Source organism: Argopecten irradians, chromosome 4 (assembly GCF_041381155.1).
Source record: "Argopecten irradians isolate NY chromosome 4, Ai_NY, whole genome shotgun sequence".
NCBI lineage: Eukaryota > Metazoa > Mollusca > Bivalvia > Pectinida > Pectinidae > Argopecten > Argopecten irradians.
The window spans coordinates 11,725,117-11,745,444 of NC_091137.1; the positions used below are offsets into that span (position 1 = coordinate 11,725,117).

Below are 20,328 nucleotides of genomic sequence, written 5' to 3' on the forward strand. Positions count from 1 at the left end.
AAAGATTGTACTTGTTTGGGCTTTAGGTGATTGGGTGCTTATCCTTTAAATGACACATATTTAAAAACGCTTTTATCTGTGTTTTATAATTACAATTTTTGTAATTGTGGAAATATTCTGTTTCAGTCTAAAAGGAGAATCAAGTGGAAGAAGGAAGTTATCATCCTCCTCATCATCTAGCGAGTCTAGACGAAGGCGGACCAAAAACCACTGATAGTGCCTGTGTAAGATCAACATACGTTATTGACTTTGATTTGTGCTCAAAACTATTGACTCACTCTGTTGTGGATGCTAAATTTACATTGTGTATGGCAGCATAACTGTTGTTCCTGAACTTTTAAGTGGACTGCTTTTAAAATGTACGTACATTATATTTATTCTTATAAACTTAAAGGGAATTTAAAAGTTCTTGGAATGCCAAAAGACGGACAAAATGCTGGCAGCTACTTTAGGTAAAAAGTGCCTAATGTGTTCATAACTGACTTCCAGGGATGAGACACTATTTATACTGTTATACTTTTATGGAACAAAATATAAATGCATATTATAACAGGAATTAAATCATGTTAAATTAAGGGCTTGTTTGTTATATACTCAAAATTTGTATGTAGGTTCACTTTGGTCCATCTCAGAAGGTTTTAAATGTGTCTTTTTCAAATTTCATGATACTATATAGCCAAGTTCCACTTATGTGCATATTGTTAACCAACGTAATTTCACGTTTTTGTCGAACAGTTTATTCGCAACTATTTTAATTTTGTGATATAGACTCTTTTGTTTTCTATCTCACTTGGTTTTTGAAACAATTTCACACCTGTTAATTTCGTGATTTACACGAAAAGGAATTTGCTTATAGTATTCCATTTTTGGAGTGATGCATAACAAAATAGTCTATACATATAATAGACCATAATGGATTTTGACAATTTCAAAGTTTGTTACTTTTATTTCTCAGAAAATTATGAAAAGGATCATCTTCAAAGTTCAATTATGGGTATCAAATGGTTCCAAGTTGAACATACTCCATTTTGAGACTGATGGAAAAGAAATATTTCAGACTTGCAGTCTTCTTAAATTTTGACAAAGATGATCTTCCTGCGATGAAAGTTGCGAAACTAGACTATATTTTCACGGCAGCAGCATCACCATTTGATATTTTTTTTAGAGTTTTGCGATAGATTTAGTATCACAAACTATCTAGATCAAGGGTTAAAGGTCATCATTAGCACCTCAACACACCATGCCTAGCTGGATTTACCTGGTAACCTTGGTTGTTAGATTCAGAGGCTATGGAACTTGGAGAATCTATAACCACACAGACTAAATGTTGTGATTAAATTTCTTCCTTAAAAACTATCTGTTATTCACCAAACTTGAAACTTGTGAAATAGTTGCAATAGTTAATTATGACCTCAATTCATCCATGTTTGCATCCAGAATCTGAGTTTCTTGTTCGGTGTTGTTTACCACTACTTAGTTTTGCCTTCAGCAGACTAATGACAGAAACAGACTGAGACATAATAACGTGTAATTCATGTGTGTAGTAAGCTTCCATGATTTCAGATATTTTAATGAAAAAGGGAAAGAATAGAAAAGCAAAGAAAAATCCATCTTTTTTGACTGACAAAGCTCTTTCAATGCCTGACGCCAAAATCCTTCTGCAACCTCGTGTTTTTTTATTTCCTTATTTCCCCTTCATTGCAGTACTTGAAAATTATTAAAATTTGAATTGATATTCATGTTAAATTGCTCATCATAAGTTGAGTTTTAAGATTCTTGACTTTAAAAGCTACTTCAGCTACCTTAAAACGACAGAGACTAAACAGTGAACAATTTCCTGAATATGAGGCGACCATTATAGTGAAAGCGACGATTCTTTCAACTGCTTGTCTTTGTAAATTCAGCTTGTGCATCAAAGATGCTTTGATTTTCAAACCATGTTCAGGGACGACGTAATATAGGAGAATAACTTTACCGACTTCTTGTCACCACAATAACGACCAATACAAGAACCATGAACCATACAATATATCTGATAATATGAAAGCATCTCTAGTCAACTATCAGGCAAAGACAAACCGAGTCCTGCTTACAAATCTGAAATTGATAAACTTCATTTGCAATATGTTAGCAAACAGAGGAATTTATCCTCAAAAGACATCCCAAATCAACTTAAAGAAGACGAACACAAGTGTAGTAATATCGTCGTAGCCGCTGATGTCCATGGTACCAAGGCACCTGATTCGAATTTACTTTTAGCCACACCTTATAGGATAGAAATCTTCAAAAGCAAAGCTTAAATATCGGAGGAAAGCCCAAAATAGAACAGCTGCCAAGCAGATGATTTGATGAACAGATAGACAGTATTGTAAATTCCCGTCTATGAAAAAGATTTTTAAAAAGAAAAGGCAATTAAGCTGTTAAGGAAACTTTATTTTCAATATAAAGTCAACTCATTGTTCATTCAGAATTCAAGTTCGATAACTGCAATAGGTACATGAAAACTCCAGATTTTTTTACATTTTATCTGGAAAACAATCTTGTCTGCGCGTACTTCAATATCTCATAATGTTTCGCCAAAAAGAAGTTCGAGAAGCAATAAGCAGGAACATTAAGAAAGTCAACATGCCTCTTAGGTGAATATTCAATTAAAAAACAAAAACCAAAGGAAATTTGTGGCGATGTAAGGGAGGATTACAATTGCAATATTCGGATTACTCACCACGATATAGCAGGTCATTTTACTACTCTCTTTTCTGAAGAAGACTTGTGTAAATGGCCTCATATTGAAAGCAAGCTATACACTACAGCTGTACAGAGAGGAAATATGAGGGATCTGATATCCAATAAGTCTTCAGACTCAGATCAAAATTAAATTCATATAAAATATTAAATTCATCCATGACTGCTGAGAAAAGATGATAGTGAAATACAGACTGTAAGGTGTGAGCATTAGACGGAAATACTTAAACAAGTTTTGACGAAAAGAATGTTAATCACTATTTCATATTAATGAATGGTAACTTTTCTCATGTACACACAAGTCCAAATTGCTCAAAATCAAAGCCATGTGATAACAGGCCTGCAAGTCGTAACATATGTGGTCTCGCATCTCTCGATGTTGTTTTGAAACATAAAGATACAAATATCTTTACCCAAAACTGTTTTAGGAAGGTATACTTTTGTCACTCAATGCTTAAAAATGTATGTTATGTTAACTAAAACGGAAGAAAAAACAAGCCACTGACGTCATACATCTTAAATTTCAAAACCGATTGACACCGTCACCCATCAGTGTCCACTGAATATTGAATAAGTTACAAAATGTTTGGAAACAATGAGCACATGTCAATGAGAAATCAACTGGATGGTTAGAGACTACACAATGAATATTACAAAGCATTCCTATGCACTTTCTCTCGGATGTCGTTTACAACGCAGTCAAGTTGTTGCCATCGACACAAACATTTTCTTTGCTCTGACTTGATCTCATATTTTTTTCTCCGTAACTGACATATCAATCAATTCTTTATTAACCAAAAGCCCTTAGACTTATAGGTACAACACATGTAAACATGTGTATAATTGCATTTGTAGATATATTTACAATGTAGTTAGACAGTGGAGATTGACATAAAATACAAAATTCGCTATACAATAAAATTTAAACGTAATATCAACTTTACATATATTCTCGATCATCGTCTCTTAAAAGCTAGATACAAATATTTCCCTAAATTTGATAACTCCCTGACATTTTCTATACTAAGCAATTGTATCAGTTTAAATATCGATGGTTTCATGTAATAATATTGTTTAATTAATCGGCGCCTGAGATCAATATAAAATGGACAAATCAAAATAAAGTGAAACTCATCTTCTATATCCCTTAAATTACATTTGTTACAAATTCTGTTTCTTCTTATCACATTTTGATGCCTCTCTATTTCTATATCTAATTTATGAGCAGATATCCTAAACTTGGTTAACATTTGTTTGTATTTATTTTCGATCGGTTTGCACAAATACAATTGTATACAATGACTATCTATAAGGTGTTGGTATAATAATCCTTTAAGGGACGTAGTTACATTTGATAATATGTTTTGTTTTGAAGTATCAATTAGTCTCTGTTCGAATATTTTAAACGCAACATGAAAAGATTATGAAGATTCAAACATGTAATTAAGTCCTAGGACTGCTAACTCGTTTGAAAAAATAATATAATGAAAATAAAGCTTTTCTTCCCTGTTCTGCTATATGTTTTTGCGTTTATAGAATTTTCCATTTTGATTAAACAACATGCCCAAGTATTTAAAACTATCAACAATTTCTACCACGTGGTCATTATAAGTCCAGACTCGTTATTACGTAAAAAGCCCCCGTTTCAAAAAACAACAATTTTAGTTTTATCAACATTAGCCTATATATTCCACGTTCAACTGTATTCCTGTAAAGAGTCAAGTATATTTTGTAATCCTTCTGGGGTGTTTGCAAACAAAACCATGTCATCAGCCTACATCAATAAGAAAAGATTCAACATTTGTAACTCTATACTAGGACAATTATCATTAATGAAATTAGTTTCGAAATCATTTACATATAGGGAAAAAGAACACAGGTTACAATATTTCGCCTTGAAAGAGTCCGGCTTTATTTGGGAAATGATTACTCAAATGACCGTTGTATTTTACACATGATTTTACGTTTTTATACAAAAGAATATAATTCTTAGAAATTTTCCAATAATTCCACAATTAATCAATTTAGTCCACGATTTGCATCTATCAATGTAATCAAAAGCTTTCCTGAAATCTACGAAACAACAATAAAGTCTACCACTATTTTTTTAATTTTCTGTTGATAAGGGTCTGTAAGACAAATATGGCGTCGGTCGTTGACCTTCCCCTTCTAAAGCCGAATTGAGCATCGGTCAAAATAGAGTTTTCCTTTTCCCATTCATAACTCTGTTATTCAAAACACTAGTGAATAGTTTACCAAAACAACTGACTAGCGATATCCCTTGATAATTATTTGTATCATTCACACAACTTTTTTTTAAATAGGCACTATGCAAGATTGAGACCAGACTTTATCTCATATTTACTGCTGCCAGTTTTGAGATTTGCAACGTCGAAATAAATTACAGAAAATTGCACACACCATAAGACTGCACAGAATTTTATTATCCCTCATAAGAATACCGCCGATTTACGGGTGAAGTATGCCCAGAGCAAACAACGCATACTGACCTGAGAAACTAGTAAAACAATTATAAAAAAACACACTGGAGACTGGGTATCAGTAAATCTAGTTCCTCGTGTGAAAGTAGGGGCGTAGGAAGCGGGGGGAGTGGGGATATATGACATTGTTGGATGTGCACGTCAGGTTTCTGTCGGATGTGGTATGCTCTGTTGTTGATAGCACATTCAAATGAGTCTGTGGATGCTGTGTATGGACACATCATGCACCGTTTATTTTTGCATGTCTGGAATGAACCCGTTTGTGCAGCAGGAGCAAGAGGAGGAAGTTTGCTGCTCACTACAAGGTCTTTTACATTTTTTGGTCTGCGGTAGGCTAGTATAGCGGGGGCTCTGGGAAAATATGCCTAAGTTTTGTTGATGACTCAATGATTTTCCAGTGGTTCCTAAGGATAGAAGGGAGATGTGGTAAGTTAGGATGGAATGATACCACACAGGGAACACTGATCTACGCGTTTTTTATGCTTTACATATGCTGCCCAGCAAAAGGCGACTAAATTTGGGACTTTGCTTCTTTGCCAACACACCGAGAAGATAGGCGACTAAATTTGCATCCTATACCAATGAGTACTAAATATAAATTTCGTCACACGTAACACGCTTTCCAGTCATCGCTCATATTTTAGCGTTCTGCCGAACAGCATGGATTCATTGTACTGTATTGTTAAATATTTGTCTAATTTGTCCCGCATTACTGTTCGTATCCTATTATGTAATCGTGTTCGTTTTGTATGTCTTGATAAAGGGGCAGATCGCCTCGAAAATTTGACAGTTTTGTTTTGTCCACACGGTTGGAATTTTTTCCTTGTCCCACTTTATTTTAATATGTACTCATTATCATGATTTAAGAAAGAAATATGTAAAAACTTTTTATTGGCGTAAACCATCTATGTGCAAGTTTATACAATTCTTATGTTGAGAAAATATAAGTGATCTACGTAAATTAGCAAAATTTATATTCGAGGCCATGAAAGTACGATTCCGCCTCCAATAATTTCAGTATAGTTATTTAAGTGTTGTAAGTTGTGTAGCCTTTGTATAGTAAACAAATATTATTTGAGAACATCTTTTAAATTATACGAAGTGATATAATATATCCATACAACCCTGATGTACTAATACAAATTTAGGATTTCAATGTATATTACAATTGTAACTTGTCTTTGATATTGTACTAATTTCTATGTAATTATATATATATATATGTATATGTGTGTATTTTGTACAATTCTAATAAGTTGTAAACTTAAAGATGCTCCACCGCCGATAGAGCATAAATGATATTCATCCTTTGAACAATAATTGGTATTTAATTGTGTATATATATGTCTATCTAACACAAAAATTATTATGAAATAATTTATTCAGCCTTTGGTGCATGCGCTTTCAGTACATTATTCCATTTAGGATAGAGTACCACAGAATTTTTTCGGGATGCAATTAATTATTTTTGATATTTTTAACTCGAAGTAAAATTAGAAGCTGAAACTTTTCAACGGTGGTAATGGTGTAAAGTAAGTAATCTTTGTAACTGAAGAAAAATACGAAATCGTCTGCTGTTGTTTTTGATAGTGAAAAAATACCATTTGTCAGCGGTGGAGCATCTTTAAGAAAATAAAAAGAATTGAGAAATTTGAAAAATTGAATATACTCCGAGTCGGATCAAGACCAGGATCCTGAATGATCTTCCACTGTTCAGCGTCACATTTCCTCTTGTCTGCTTTTTGTTCTTACCGGGATAGTCGACAACATGTACTGGGACAGAAAGCAGCGGGCTTCTATAAAGTAGAAGGTATCAGAAAACAGGTGGACAAAGTTAAATTGCTTTTTTGGTAACCGACACGTATTCTGCATTTCTTGAATGACTTCAAGAAAGCAAACGTATGTAAATTCGTATAAAAAACTGAGAATAATAAAAGTACTTAGTCAAAGGATATTCATAATTACGATACACAAAACTGAAATAATATATAAGGACGAGGAAACACCGCCGTTTTCCTTGAACCAGTAATAGGACCATGACAAGAAACATAATTAATCTAATGTTTTAAATCTATAGTCCATAACACTGAACTAAAGAAGATAAGTACTTGTATCTTCATTATTTTCATTTCCCAACAAGCTAAATCAAATTGACTGTCTGGTGCACACGCAACAATACAACATAGACTTGGGAAAACGGTTATCCAAGTATGAACTATCTGAAATAAAATCTTTCATGACATGAATTCTATTTCTTACTTACTGTCAATATCAGAAGCCTTCATAGTACAAAACTTGGCAGACAGCCACTTATCAATATGATGACTATGGGTGGCGGTAGTCAGAAGGTGATATCTTTTCCGCTACAACAGTAGCTAGGGTGGCGGTACCTCGACATGTCTGCACGCTTCATAGCACATACCTGCTATGTCACAAATTTTATTACTTCCTGGTTGTGCTTTGTATTGTAAAACCTACGGTAGCCCTGCTCTAGCGGGAAGGCATGTTACACTTTTGACGAAGTGTCTTACGTAATAGAACAGCTCCCTATTAGAATACAACCACAATAGGAAATACATAGGCTACTGGGCTACTGCTATATGATTTAGGTTAAACAGTCTTAACAAATGCCACAAACATATATAGAATTGGTACCAATTCCAGCCAGTGGTAATTAGAATACCTCGGGAATAATTTATTCTGGGTGTCCCGAAAAATAAACAGAGAAATCTACCTTCAAGATAAGACTTGTTTATTACCTTGTTTTAGCAGAACATTGCCAAAATGCAGTTGATGAGACAAAACCTTAAATTTAGCAAGGACATGTCGAAAATTTATCAGTTGCTATCTGACCTTAAAGGGGTAATTTAGTCAAATAGCTGTTTTAATGTAATATGGAGTAGTTGATATCACCGCATCCTCGATGCTCCAGTGGTTACTATCACTGACATTATATTCACCCCTGGAAATATAAAGTTTTAAAGTTGGGCATAGCTCTTTGTATCTGCTGACCTGTGATCGGTCAGTTTTCACTGCGTCCTGTATAAGATAGTCCAGGAGTGGATATGACGACAGTAATAGTAAACCCGGAAGTATAGAAGATAGTATCACTGTGTTCACTGGTGTGTGCGATGCGAAAACTAGCTCGCTCTTTGCCTTGCTTCACCGAATTGTCCCCTTGATAGAATTGGCGATTGTTTTAGTTAGTTAAACGTTAAAATGGGTAATATGAGTAAGTGTTAACGTGAAGTTTATATTTTACACTATTTAGACAAACTCTAAAATTAGTTGCATGTCAGGGCCTTATTTCAGTTGGTAACTGGTCTAAATAGAATTATCAATTATTTCAACGCCGTTTTTATGTAATTAATAGATAGAATGAGTAATGTGGGTGTTAGATCAAGACTCCATAATTGCGTTTAAATAACTATAATGTTAAAGAGATATATGTACTAGCAATCCCGACGCACTATCTACACACGTTCTAGATCAAACATAGAATTAAACAAATTAAAGCCCACAATTAATGTAAAGCGAAAGAAATGTGAACAACTAGATTTCTGGGGAGAACATCTGAATACTTGATGATTATCAGCTGTTATCATACATGCGTAAAGCTCATCGTCGGTGTTTTAGTGTTGAGTTTCGATGTCTACTGCAGTATGTGGTATACTGTGTCAACTAGGTATCATTATGCTAAATAACATATTTGCTTTTTTTGACAAAATATAATAAAATGTTTATCACCAATATTTCCATTATTATATATACAGACATGATGATACATGTACTATATTGTATGAAATGAAATTGAAATGTTTCATCACCACTGTCAATTTGCGATCATTGTATATTTCATTATTCATGTTACAGGGGACATAAGTATTTAAACTTGCATCTGATCGCATTTGTATCCAAGCAAATAAAATATGTTTAAACCAAACCTCGAATTACCAGGTAGATTAAATAAAAGAGAAGAATTTCAGACCAGGAAGTTAAATACATGTACAACTTTGACACGACAGTGTTACCGTACCTATAACAGATTAAACGTCGACTCAACTGGCATAGCTATCATAAGGTATTGTCAAAGTATGAGCGGAAACACTTTCTACGGGTTGGCACCTTTTCCACTGGACAGAAATCAGAGGATTTACTAACATCGCCTGCTGAAGAAATGTGTGAGTAGCTGTTACTTATCTCTTTATTTTGTATGCTTACAATAATCTGATATAATTGTATCACTACAGAGAAGTATGTACCATGCATGTCTCGATCGCTTGATATTGTCAGGTATCATATAGGGATTGGATTTCGTTTTTATGTTAACCATGCTTGTATGGAGCAATTCCTCTAAGAATATATTCTATGGGGCGCGTTAGCGCCCCATATTGAATATATTCTTAGAAGAATTGCTCCATACAAGCATGGTTAACATAAAAACGAAATCCAATCCCTATATTTACACTCACACGACTTTTTATTTATATTTTATGCAATAAAATCGTCATTTGAAAGTGACGTAATTATTCAATAAAAGTCGGTCAAAAGTGGGAGGAGCTTACTCAATTGAACAGCGAATGATGACGCTTCACGTAAGGTAGAATTATTCATCCGCGAAGACAAAAAAGTTCAATATTTTAGTGTAAAATAAACATGACAAACAAAGTAAATTTCAGAGATAATTTTATTTAATCAGATCAGAACTTTAAATATATATTCAATTTTGCTAAAAGTTAATATATAGCGTAATAACATAAAGAATTTGTACACGGCCACATGTGTGAACTCTGTGACCGTTATTGTGCAGCGAGGCGAAGCTGACGCACGCTTACACACTTGAGTTTGCCGAAGTTGGCTAAACACCGATTTTCAAGTAGTTCAATGTGTTTGAGATGTCGTCTGACCTGACGATATTACATCCTTGGGAGCCATGTGATTATATAATCTACCCTTAGATCCATATCGCCATCGATAGATGAAACAAATTCACTTGTGTTCGATGGATATGTACAATGTATTTGTGGTGACGCGTAACTGTCAACACGTGGATTATTGGCGGTGCATGTTTTATAATACACATGATTAAATTCTCAAAGAACAAAGACAAGAGGATATGTTTATAACTGACCTCTATCTGAGGGTCTCACGCCCGTCCATCCCAAAGACTCGATCGTAGGACGAACATAGGCACAGAGGTAATGTTTACATTAGACAACCATCATTTTTAACAAAAAATGAAAGCACGTGGCCCCGGTCGGGATATTTTTCCGTTTCTTTATACAATTGTTAATTTAAAAATTGTTTGAATCATATATAAATATAAAACATGCATATATCGTTTACATTTTTCCAAAATTCTATGAAAAACATCAATATACACGTAATGTTGCGTCAAAATGTAAACAAAGCCATGTGTTTCTTTTAAAAAAAAAGTAGTCCTTTTACGTTGCACAGAACATTTTCATACGCAAGTTCAAAGTTCAATGTTACCATGCAGTTATGGTAAACAAAATCGGCTAGTATTAGCGTATAGTGACCAAGCCTAGCAAGTGTAAATATATAGGCATGTTCAATTATACAGTAAAACATTTTACTTCTGTGAACAGTTTATTTATTCAGCATTATTTGTTTGATAGGGATTTTAAAACTTGAATTGATAATTTCTCCACCATTGAAAAAATAATCTGTACTTTTCGGATCAAATATTTCTCTTTGTTCTGAAATTCCTGAGTGACACAGAAAAAGGATGGTATGTAAGGGACAAACTGTAAGGGGTAAAGACGAGAGCGTGTCCCTATTCTCATGTAGGGAATGTCACATAGCAAGCAAACTGTCTGTCAACCTGTCTTTTCACAAATGTTGATCGTCCGCGTATGACTTTGTCAGGATACTGACAATGAAAGAAATAGTGAAAATTATATATATGAAGCAATCTACTTTACAACCGTAATGATTTCAGCCGCCAGTAGAGTATTTTCTGTTTCTCGATGGCGACATTCCTGCATTCTCAACCCAGCTTGCTGCCGTGTCCCAATTGCAGGCTTCGATATTTAAGACATGTTGGAATTCTGTAAACGTCTCAGTGGACCGAGTAATGCGGGTTGGCGGTGATGATTAACAAAACTTAAATTAAATGTCGACAACATTGTCTTCGCAGATACTCTTTGTAACGAGAGGCAAGAGTCTCCATATTGGAGCTTAAATATAGGTATACCAGCGACATGGCATTTTAAAGCTCCGCTATACTGATTTAAATTGAAGTCTATGTTTTACAAATATCTATATTTACACTTGCTAGGCTTGGTCACTATACGCTAATACTAGCCGATTTTGTTTACCATAACTGCATGGTAACATTGAACTTTGAACTTGCGTAAGGAAATGTTCTGTGCAACGTAAAAGGACTACTTTTTTTAAAAGAAACACATGGCTTTGTTTACATTTTGACGAAACATTACGTGTATATTGTTGTTTTTCATAGAATTTTGGGAAAATGTAAACAATATATACATGTTTTATATTTATATATGATTCAAACAATTTTTAAATTAACAATTGTATAAAGAAACGGAAAAATATCCCGACCGGGGCGACGTGCTTTCATTTTTGTTAAAAATGATGGGTGTCAAATGTAAACATTACCTCTGTGCCTATGTTCGTCCTACGATCGAGCCTTTGGGGTGGACGGGTGTGAGACCCTCTGATAGAGGTCAGTTATAAACATATCCTCTTGTCTTTGTTCTTTGAGTATTTAATCATGTGTATTATAAAACATGCACCGCTAATAATCCACGTGTTGACAGTTCCGCGTCACCACAAATACATTGTACATATCCATCGAACACAAGTGAATTTGTTTCATCTATCGATGGCGATATGGATCTAAGCGTAGATTATATAATCACATGGCTCCCAAGGATGTAATATCGTCAAGTCAGACGACATCTCAAACACATTGAGCTAGGCCTACTTGAAAATCGGTGTTTTCACAACTTCGGCAAACTAAAGTGTGTAAGCGTGCGTCAGCTTCGCCTCGCTGCACAATAACGGTCACCGAGTTCACACATGTGGCCGTGTACAAATTCTTTATGTTATTACGCTATATATTAACTTTTAGCAAAATTGAATATATATTTAAAGTTCTGATCTGATTAAATAAAATTATCTCTGAAATTTACTTTGTTTGTCATGTTTATTTTACACTAAAATATTGAACTTTTTTGTCGTCGCGGATGAATAATTCTACCTTACGTGAAGCGTCATCATTCGCTGTTCAATTGAGTAAGCTCCTCCCACTTTTGACCGACTTTTATTGAATAATTACGTCACTTTCAAATGATGATTTTATTGCATAAAATATAAATAAAAAGTCGTGTGAGTGTAAATATAGGGATTGGATTTCGTTTTTATGTTAACCATGCTTGTATGGAGCAATTCCTCTAAGAATATATTCAATATATTTACACTTGCTATGCTTGGTCACTATACGCTAATACTAGCCGATTTTGTTTACCATAACTGCATGGTAACATTGAACTTTGAACTTGCGTATGAAAATGTTCTATGCAACGTAAAAGGACTAGTTTTTTTTAAAACAAACACATGGCTTTGTTTACATTTTGATGCAACATTACGTGTATATTGTTGTTTTTCATAGAATTTTGGAAAAATGTAAACAATAAATACATGTTTTATATTTATATATGATTCAAACAATTTTTAAATTAACAATTGTATAAAGAAACGGAAAAATATCCCGACCGGGGCGACGTGCTTTCATTTTTGTTAGAAATGATGGGTGTCAAATGTAAACATTACCTCTGTGTCTGTGTTCGTCATACGATCTAGTCTTTTGGGTGGACGGGCGTGAGACCTCCTGATAGAGGTCAGTTATAAACATATCCTCTTGTCTTTGTTCTTTGAGAATTTAATCATGTGTATTATAAAACATGCACCGCTAGTAATCCACGTGTTGACAGTTACGCGTCACCACAAATACATTGTATCCATCGAACACAAGTGAAGTTGTTCCATCTATAGCCTAGATGGCGATGGATATAAGCGTAGATTATATAATCACATGGCTCCGAAGGATGTAATATCATCAAGTCAGACGACAATCTCAAACAAATTTAGCTACTTGAACACTGGTGTTTTGACAACTTCGGAAAACTCCACTGTGTAAGCGTGCGTCAGCTCGCCTCGCTGCACAATAACGGTCACCGAGTTCACACATGTGGCCGAGAACAAATACTTTATGTTATTACGCTATATATGAACTTTTTGCAAAATTTAATACCTACTTAAAGTTCTGAACTGATTAAATAAAATTATCTCTGAAATTTACTTTGTTTGTCATGTTTATTTTACACTAAAATATTGAACTTTTTTGTCGTCGCGGATGAATAATTCTACCTTACGTGCAGCGTCATCATTCGCTGTTCAATTGAGTAAGCTCCTCCCACTTTTGACCGACTTTTATTGAATAATTACGTCACTTTCAAATGACGATTTTATTGCATAAAATATAAATAAAAAGTCGTGTGAGTGTAAATATAGGGATTGGATTTCGTTTTTATGTTAACCATGCTTGTATGGAGCAATTCCTCTAAGAATATATTCAATATGGGGCGCTAACGCGCCCCATAGAATATATTCTTAGAGGAATTGCTCCATACAAGCATGGTTAACATAAAAACGAAATCCAATCCCTATATGGGGCGCTAACGCGCCCCATAGAATATATTCTTAGAGGAATTGCTCCATACAAGCATGGTTAACATAAAAACGAAATCCAATCCCTATATGGCAGGCTACCCTCAATAGCGATATGTCACGATATCGATATATGATTCATTGGAAGCTTCAATCCGTTCGTAGATTTGTCAAGATAAAATCGTGCCTTAATCACCAACAAGTGTAGTACATTTCAATTTAAAATCATAACCGATTCAAAAAAGACGCGCGATAAGTATTTCTAACCAGATAATTGGAGTCTGTCCGAGAATCTAGACGTGTATTAGACAGCTGTGATTTCTAGTGTGTTGTAAAACATGACAGTTACTATGTTCAACAACTTCTAAATGTAAAAAATAAATTAACTGATTGACGTTCAACGGGTTCGCTTGATAAACAGTAAGTAAAACGCAGGAAAAACAATTAAAAATCAGACAACATTATCTTAGGAACATCGAGGTAAATGCTACCCAATCACAGGGACTTGGCACGAAAATTTTTAACCATTAGTATACATATATATATATTATAGTATCAAGGGTATGAACTCGGCGGTCGAGAAAAACCGACCTATTTTTTTAAAACCGTGATTATTTTAATAAATAGGTTTTATACAACATTGACGGATATCTTACCTTAAAGAGAAATAATTTATCTTTCCATTGAGTGTTTGATGAACAAAATTGGCCAAGTATTGACGAAGTTATGGCTTGATGAATCGGGAAATTTACGATAAATATGCTAGGTAGACATTTCCTTGTCCGGTAGAAATGTCGTCTCGGCTCTAATGGGTACCTCAAAAACCAAGCCAAAATCACAAAATCTACGCTTGTGGTGGTAAACAGTACCCATAACTGTGTTCATCCACAATCTCCTTTGGAGGTGTCATGACCCGTACTTTGTAGAAACTCCATTTAAACATCGTGTAGCTCACTTACTTTAAGTCACCGCCATGTTCATTTTTCTCTCGGAACGCTTCTCGACTTTACATATCGTGACTACATTATGCAAATTATGTAGTGTTGTGCTTGTGAGTAAACTCGAGAAGCGTTCCGAAGAACAAATGAACTTGAAAAAGGCGGTGACGGTTAAAGTAAGAGAGCAACACGATGTTTAAATGGTGTTTCTACAAAGTACGGGTGATGACACCTGCAAAGGAGATTGTGGATGAACACAGTTATGGGTACTGTTTACCACCACAAGCGTAGATTTTGTGATTTTGGCTTGGTTTTTTAGGTACCCATTAGAGCCGAGACGACATTTCGACCGGACAGGGAAATGTCTACCTAGCATATTTGTCGTAAATTTCCCGATTCATCAAGCCATAACTTCGTCAAAACTTGGCCAATTTTGTTCATCAAGCACTCAATGGAAAGATAAATTATTTCTCTTTAAGGTAAGATATCCGTCAATATTATACAGAACCAATTTATCAAAATAATCACGGTTTTAAAAGAATAGGTCCGTTTTTCTCGACCGCCGAGTTCATACCCTTGATACTATAATACATATATATGTATACTGTTAGTTTTAAAAAATCGTGCCAGGTCCCTGTGTACCCAATGTCTCCTTAAAGATAAAGGAACATCGAAGTAAATGCTTCCCATTGTCTCCTTAAATCTAAATGAACATCGAGGTGAATGCTACCCATTGTCTCCTTAAAGATAAAGGAACATCGAGGTAAATGCTTCCCATTGTCTCCTTAAATATAAATGAACATCGAGGTAAATACTACCCATTGTCTCCTTTAAGATAAATGAACATAAAAGTAAATGCTACCCATTCTCTCCTTAAAGATAAATGCTACCCAATGTCTCCTTAAAGATAAAGGAACATCGAGGTAAATGCTACCCATTGGCTCCTTAAAGATAAAGGAACATAAAAGTAAATGCTACCCAATGTCTTCTTTAAGATAGAGGAACATTGAGGTAAATGCTACCCATTGGCTCCTTAAAGATAAAGGAACATCAAAGTTAATGCTACCCAATATCTCCTTAAAGATAAAGGAACGTCGAAGTAAATCCTACCCATTGTCTCCTTAAAGATAAAGGAGCATCAAAGTAAATGCTACGTTGTCTATGGCAGTCATATGTAGACCAGTATCACTAACTGCAGACCTGTCAATTGTTGTCTTGTAACACCTCCATGTTGTCTATGGCAGTCATATGTAGACAAGTATCACTAACTGCAGACCTGTCAATTGTTGTCTTGTAACACCTCCATGTTGTCTATGGCAGTCATATGTAGACAAGTATCACTAACTGCAGACCTGTCAATTGTTGTCTTGTAACACCTCCATGTTGTCTATGGCAGTCATATGTAGACAAGTATCACTAACTGCAGACCTGTCAATTGTTGTCTTGTAACACCTCCATGTTGTCTATGGCAGTCATATGTAGACAAGTATCACTAACTGCAGACCTGTCAATTGTTGTCTAGTAACAACTCCATGTTGTCTATGGCAGTCATATGTAGACAAGTATCACTAACTGCAGACCTGTCAATTGTTGTCTAGTAACAACTCCAGTGTTTGGCGTATATGTAAGTCATAACTGCGACTGTCAATGATGTACTCGTTGTCTATGCGCATATGTAGACAAGTATCACTAACTGCAGACCTGTCAATTGTTGTCTAGTAACAACTCCGTGTTGTCTATGGCGTTACATGTAGACTAGTATCACTAACTGCAGACTGCATTGTTGTCTAGTAACACTCCATGTTGTCTATGGCGGTCATATGTAGACAAGTATCACTAACTGCAGACCTGTCAATTGTTGTCTAGCAACAACTCCATGTTGTCTATGGCCGTTACATGTAGACTAGTATCACTAACTGCAGACCTGTCAATTGTTGTCTAGTAACAACTCCATGTTGTCTATGGCAGTCATATGTAGACAAGTATCACTAACTGCAGACCTGTCAATTGTTGTCTTGTAACACCTCCATGTTGTCTATGGCAGTCATATGTAGACCAGTATCACTAACTGCAGACCTGTCAATTGTTGTCTAGTAACAACTCCATGTTGTCTATGGCAGTCATATGTAGACCAGTATCACTAACTGCAGACCTGTCAATTGTTGTCTAGTAACAACTCCATGTTGTCTATGGCAGTCATATGTAGACCAGTATCACTAACTGCAGACCTGTCAATTGTTGTCTAGTAACAACTCCATGTTGTCTATGGCAGTCATATGTAGACAAGTATCACTAACTGCAGACCTGTCAATTGTTGTCTTGTAACACCTCCATGTTGTCTATGGCAGTCATATGTAGACCAGTATCACTAACTGCAGACCTGTCAATTGTTGTCTAGTAACAACTCCATGTTGTCTATGGCGGTCATATGTAGACAAGTATCACTAACTGCAGACCTGTCAATTGTTGTCTAGTAACAACTCCATGTTGTCTATGGCGGTCATATGTAGACAAGTATCACTAACTGCAGACCTGTCAATTGTTGTCTAGTAACAACTCCATGTTGTCTATGGCCGTTACATGTAGACTAGTATCACTAACTGCAGACCTGTCAATTGTTGTCTAGTAACAACTCCATGTTGTCTATGGCGGTCATATGTAGACAAGTATCACTAACTGCAGACCTGTCAATTGTTGTCTAGTAACAACTCCATGTTGTCTATGGCCGTTACATGTAGACTAGTATCACTAACTGCAGACCTGTCAATTGTTGTCTAGTAACAACTCCATGTTGTCTATGGCGGTCATATGTAGACAAGTATCACTAACTGCAGACCTGTCAATTGTTGTCTAGTAACAACTCCATGTTGTCTATGGCCGTTACATGTAGACAAGTATCACTAACTGCAGACCTGTCAATTGTTGTCTTGTAACAACTCCATGTTGTCTATGGCAGTCATATGTAGACAAGTATCACTAACTGCAGACCTGTCAATTGTTGTCTAGTAACAACTCCATGTTGTCTATGGCAGTCATATGTAGACAAGTATCACTAACTGCAGACCTGTCAATTGTTGTCTTGTAACACCTCCATGTTGTCTATGGCGGTCATATGTAGACAAGTATCACTAACTGCAGACCTGTCAATTGTTGTCTAGTAACAACTCCATGTTGTCTATGGCCGTTACATGTAGACTAGTATCACTAACTGCAGACCTGTCAATTGTTGTCTAGTAACAACTCCATGTTGTCTATGGCGGTCATATGTAGACAAGTATCACTAACTGCAGACCTGTCAATTGTTGTCTAGTAACAACTCCATGTTGTCTATGGCAGTCATATGTAGACAAGTATCACTAACTGCAGACCTGTCAATTGTTGTCTAGTAACACCTCCATGTTGTCTATGGCCGTCACATGTAGACAAGTATCACTAACTGCAGACCTGTCAATTGTTGTCTAGTAACAACTCCATGTTTTCTATGGCAGTCATATGTAGACAAGTATCACCGACTGCAGACCTGTCAATTGTTTTCTTGTAACACCTCCATGTTGTCTATGGCAGTCATATGTAGACAAGTATCACCGACTGCAGACCTGTCAATTGTTGTCTTGTAACACCTCCATGTTGTCTATGGCAGTCATATGTAGACAAGTATTACTTACTGCAGACCTGTCAATTGTTGTCTAGTAACAACTCCATGTTGTCTATGGCAGTCATATGTAGACAAGTACTACTTACTGCAGACCTGTCAATTGTTGTCTTGTAACACCTCCATGTTGTCTATGGCAGTCATATGTAGACAAGTATCACTAACTGCAGACCTGTCAATTGTTGTCTTGTAACACCTCCATGTTGTCTATGGCAGTCATATGTAGACAAGTATTACTTACTGCAGAACTGTCAATTGTTGTCTTGTAACACCTCCATGTTGTCTATGGCAGTCATATGTAGACAAGTATCACCGACTGCAGACCTGTCAATTGTTGTCTTGTAACACCTCCATGTTGTCTATGGCAGTCATATGTAGACCAGTATCACTAACTGCAGACCTGTCAATTGTTGTCTAGTAACAACTCCATGTTGTCTATGGCAGTCATATGTAGACAAGTATCACTAACTGCAGACCTGTCAATTGTTGTCTAGTAACAACTCAATGTTGTCTATGGCGGTCATATGTAGACAAGTATCACTAACTGCAGACCTGTCAATTGTTGTCTAGTAACAACTCCATGTTGTCTATGGCCGTTACATGTAGACTAGTATCACTAACTGCAGACCTGTCAATTGTTGTCTTGTAACACCTCGATGTTGTCTATGGCAGTCATATGTAGACAAGTATCACTAACTGCAGACCTGTCAATTGTTGTCTAGTAACAACTCCATGTTGTCTATGGCAGTCATATGTAGACAAGTATCACTAACTGCAGACCTGTCAATTGTTGTCTAGTAACAACTCCATGTTGTCTATGGCCGTCACATGTAGACAAGTATCACCGACTACAGACCTGTCAATTGTTGTCTTGTAACACCTCCATGTTGTCTATGACAGTCATATGTAGACAAGTATCACCGACTGCAGACCTGTCAATTGTTGTCTTGTAACATCTCCATGTTGTCTATGGCAGTCATATGTAGACAAGTATCACCGACTGCAGACCTGTCAATTGTTGTCTTGTAACACCTCCATGTTGTCTATGGCAGTCATATGTAGACAAGTATTACTTACTGCAGACCTGTCAATTGTTGTCTATGGCCGTCATATGTAGACAAGTATTACTTACTGCAGACCTGTCAATTGTTGTCTTGTAACACCTCCATGTTGTCTATGGCAGTCATATGTAGACAAGTATCACTAACTGCAGACCTGTCAATTGTTGTCTTGTAACACCTCCATGTTGTCTATGTCAGTCATATGTAGACAAGTATTACTTACTGCAGACCTGTCAATTGTTGTCTTGTAACACCTCCATGTTGTCTATGGCAGTCATATGTAGACAAGTATCACCGACTGCAGACCTGTCAATTGTTGTCTTGTAACACCTCCATGTTGTCTATGGCAGTCATATGTAGACAAGTATTACTTACTGCAGACCTGTCAATTGTTGTCTTGTAACACCTCCATGTTGTCTATGGCAGTCATATGTAGACAAGTATCACCGACTACAGACCTGTCAATTGTTGTCTAGTAACACCTCCATGTTGTCTATGGCCGTCACATGTAGACTAGTATCACTAACTGCAGACCTGTCAATTGTTGTCTTGTAACACCTCCATGTTGTCTATGGCAGTCATATGTAGACTAGTATCACTAACTGCAGACCTGTCAATTGTTGTCTAGTAACAACTCCATGTTGTCTATGGCAGTCATATGTAGACAAGTATCACTAATTGCAGACCTGTCAATTGTTGTCTAGTAACAACTCCAT

General features: G+C 35.9%; 1 protein-coding gene across 1 annotated transcript in view; it reads left to right on the forward strand.

Annotated features, from left to right (window-relative positions):
* The window catches only part of LOC138320608 (DNA topoisomerase 2-binding protein 1-like), a 40,458-nt gene extending 39,883 nt beyond the window's left edge, over positions 1 to 575 (forward strand). Inside the window, exon 44 of the mRNA XM_069263703.1 lies at positions 127 to 575. Within this exon, the coding sequence (XP_069119804.1) occupies positions 127 to 214 (88 nt within the window). The 3' untranslated portion in view covers positions 215 to 575. The remainder of the gene's footprint in view (positions 1 to 126) is intronic.
* The last annotated feature ends 19,753 nt before the right edge of the window (positions 576 to 20,328 follow it).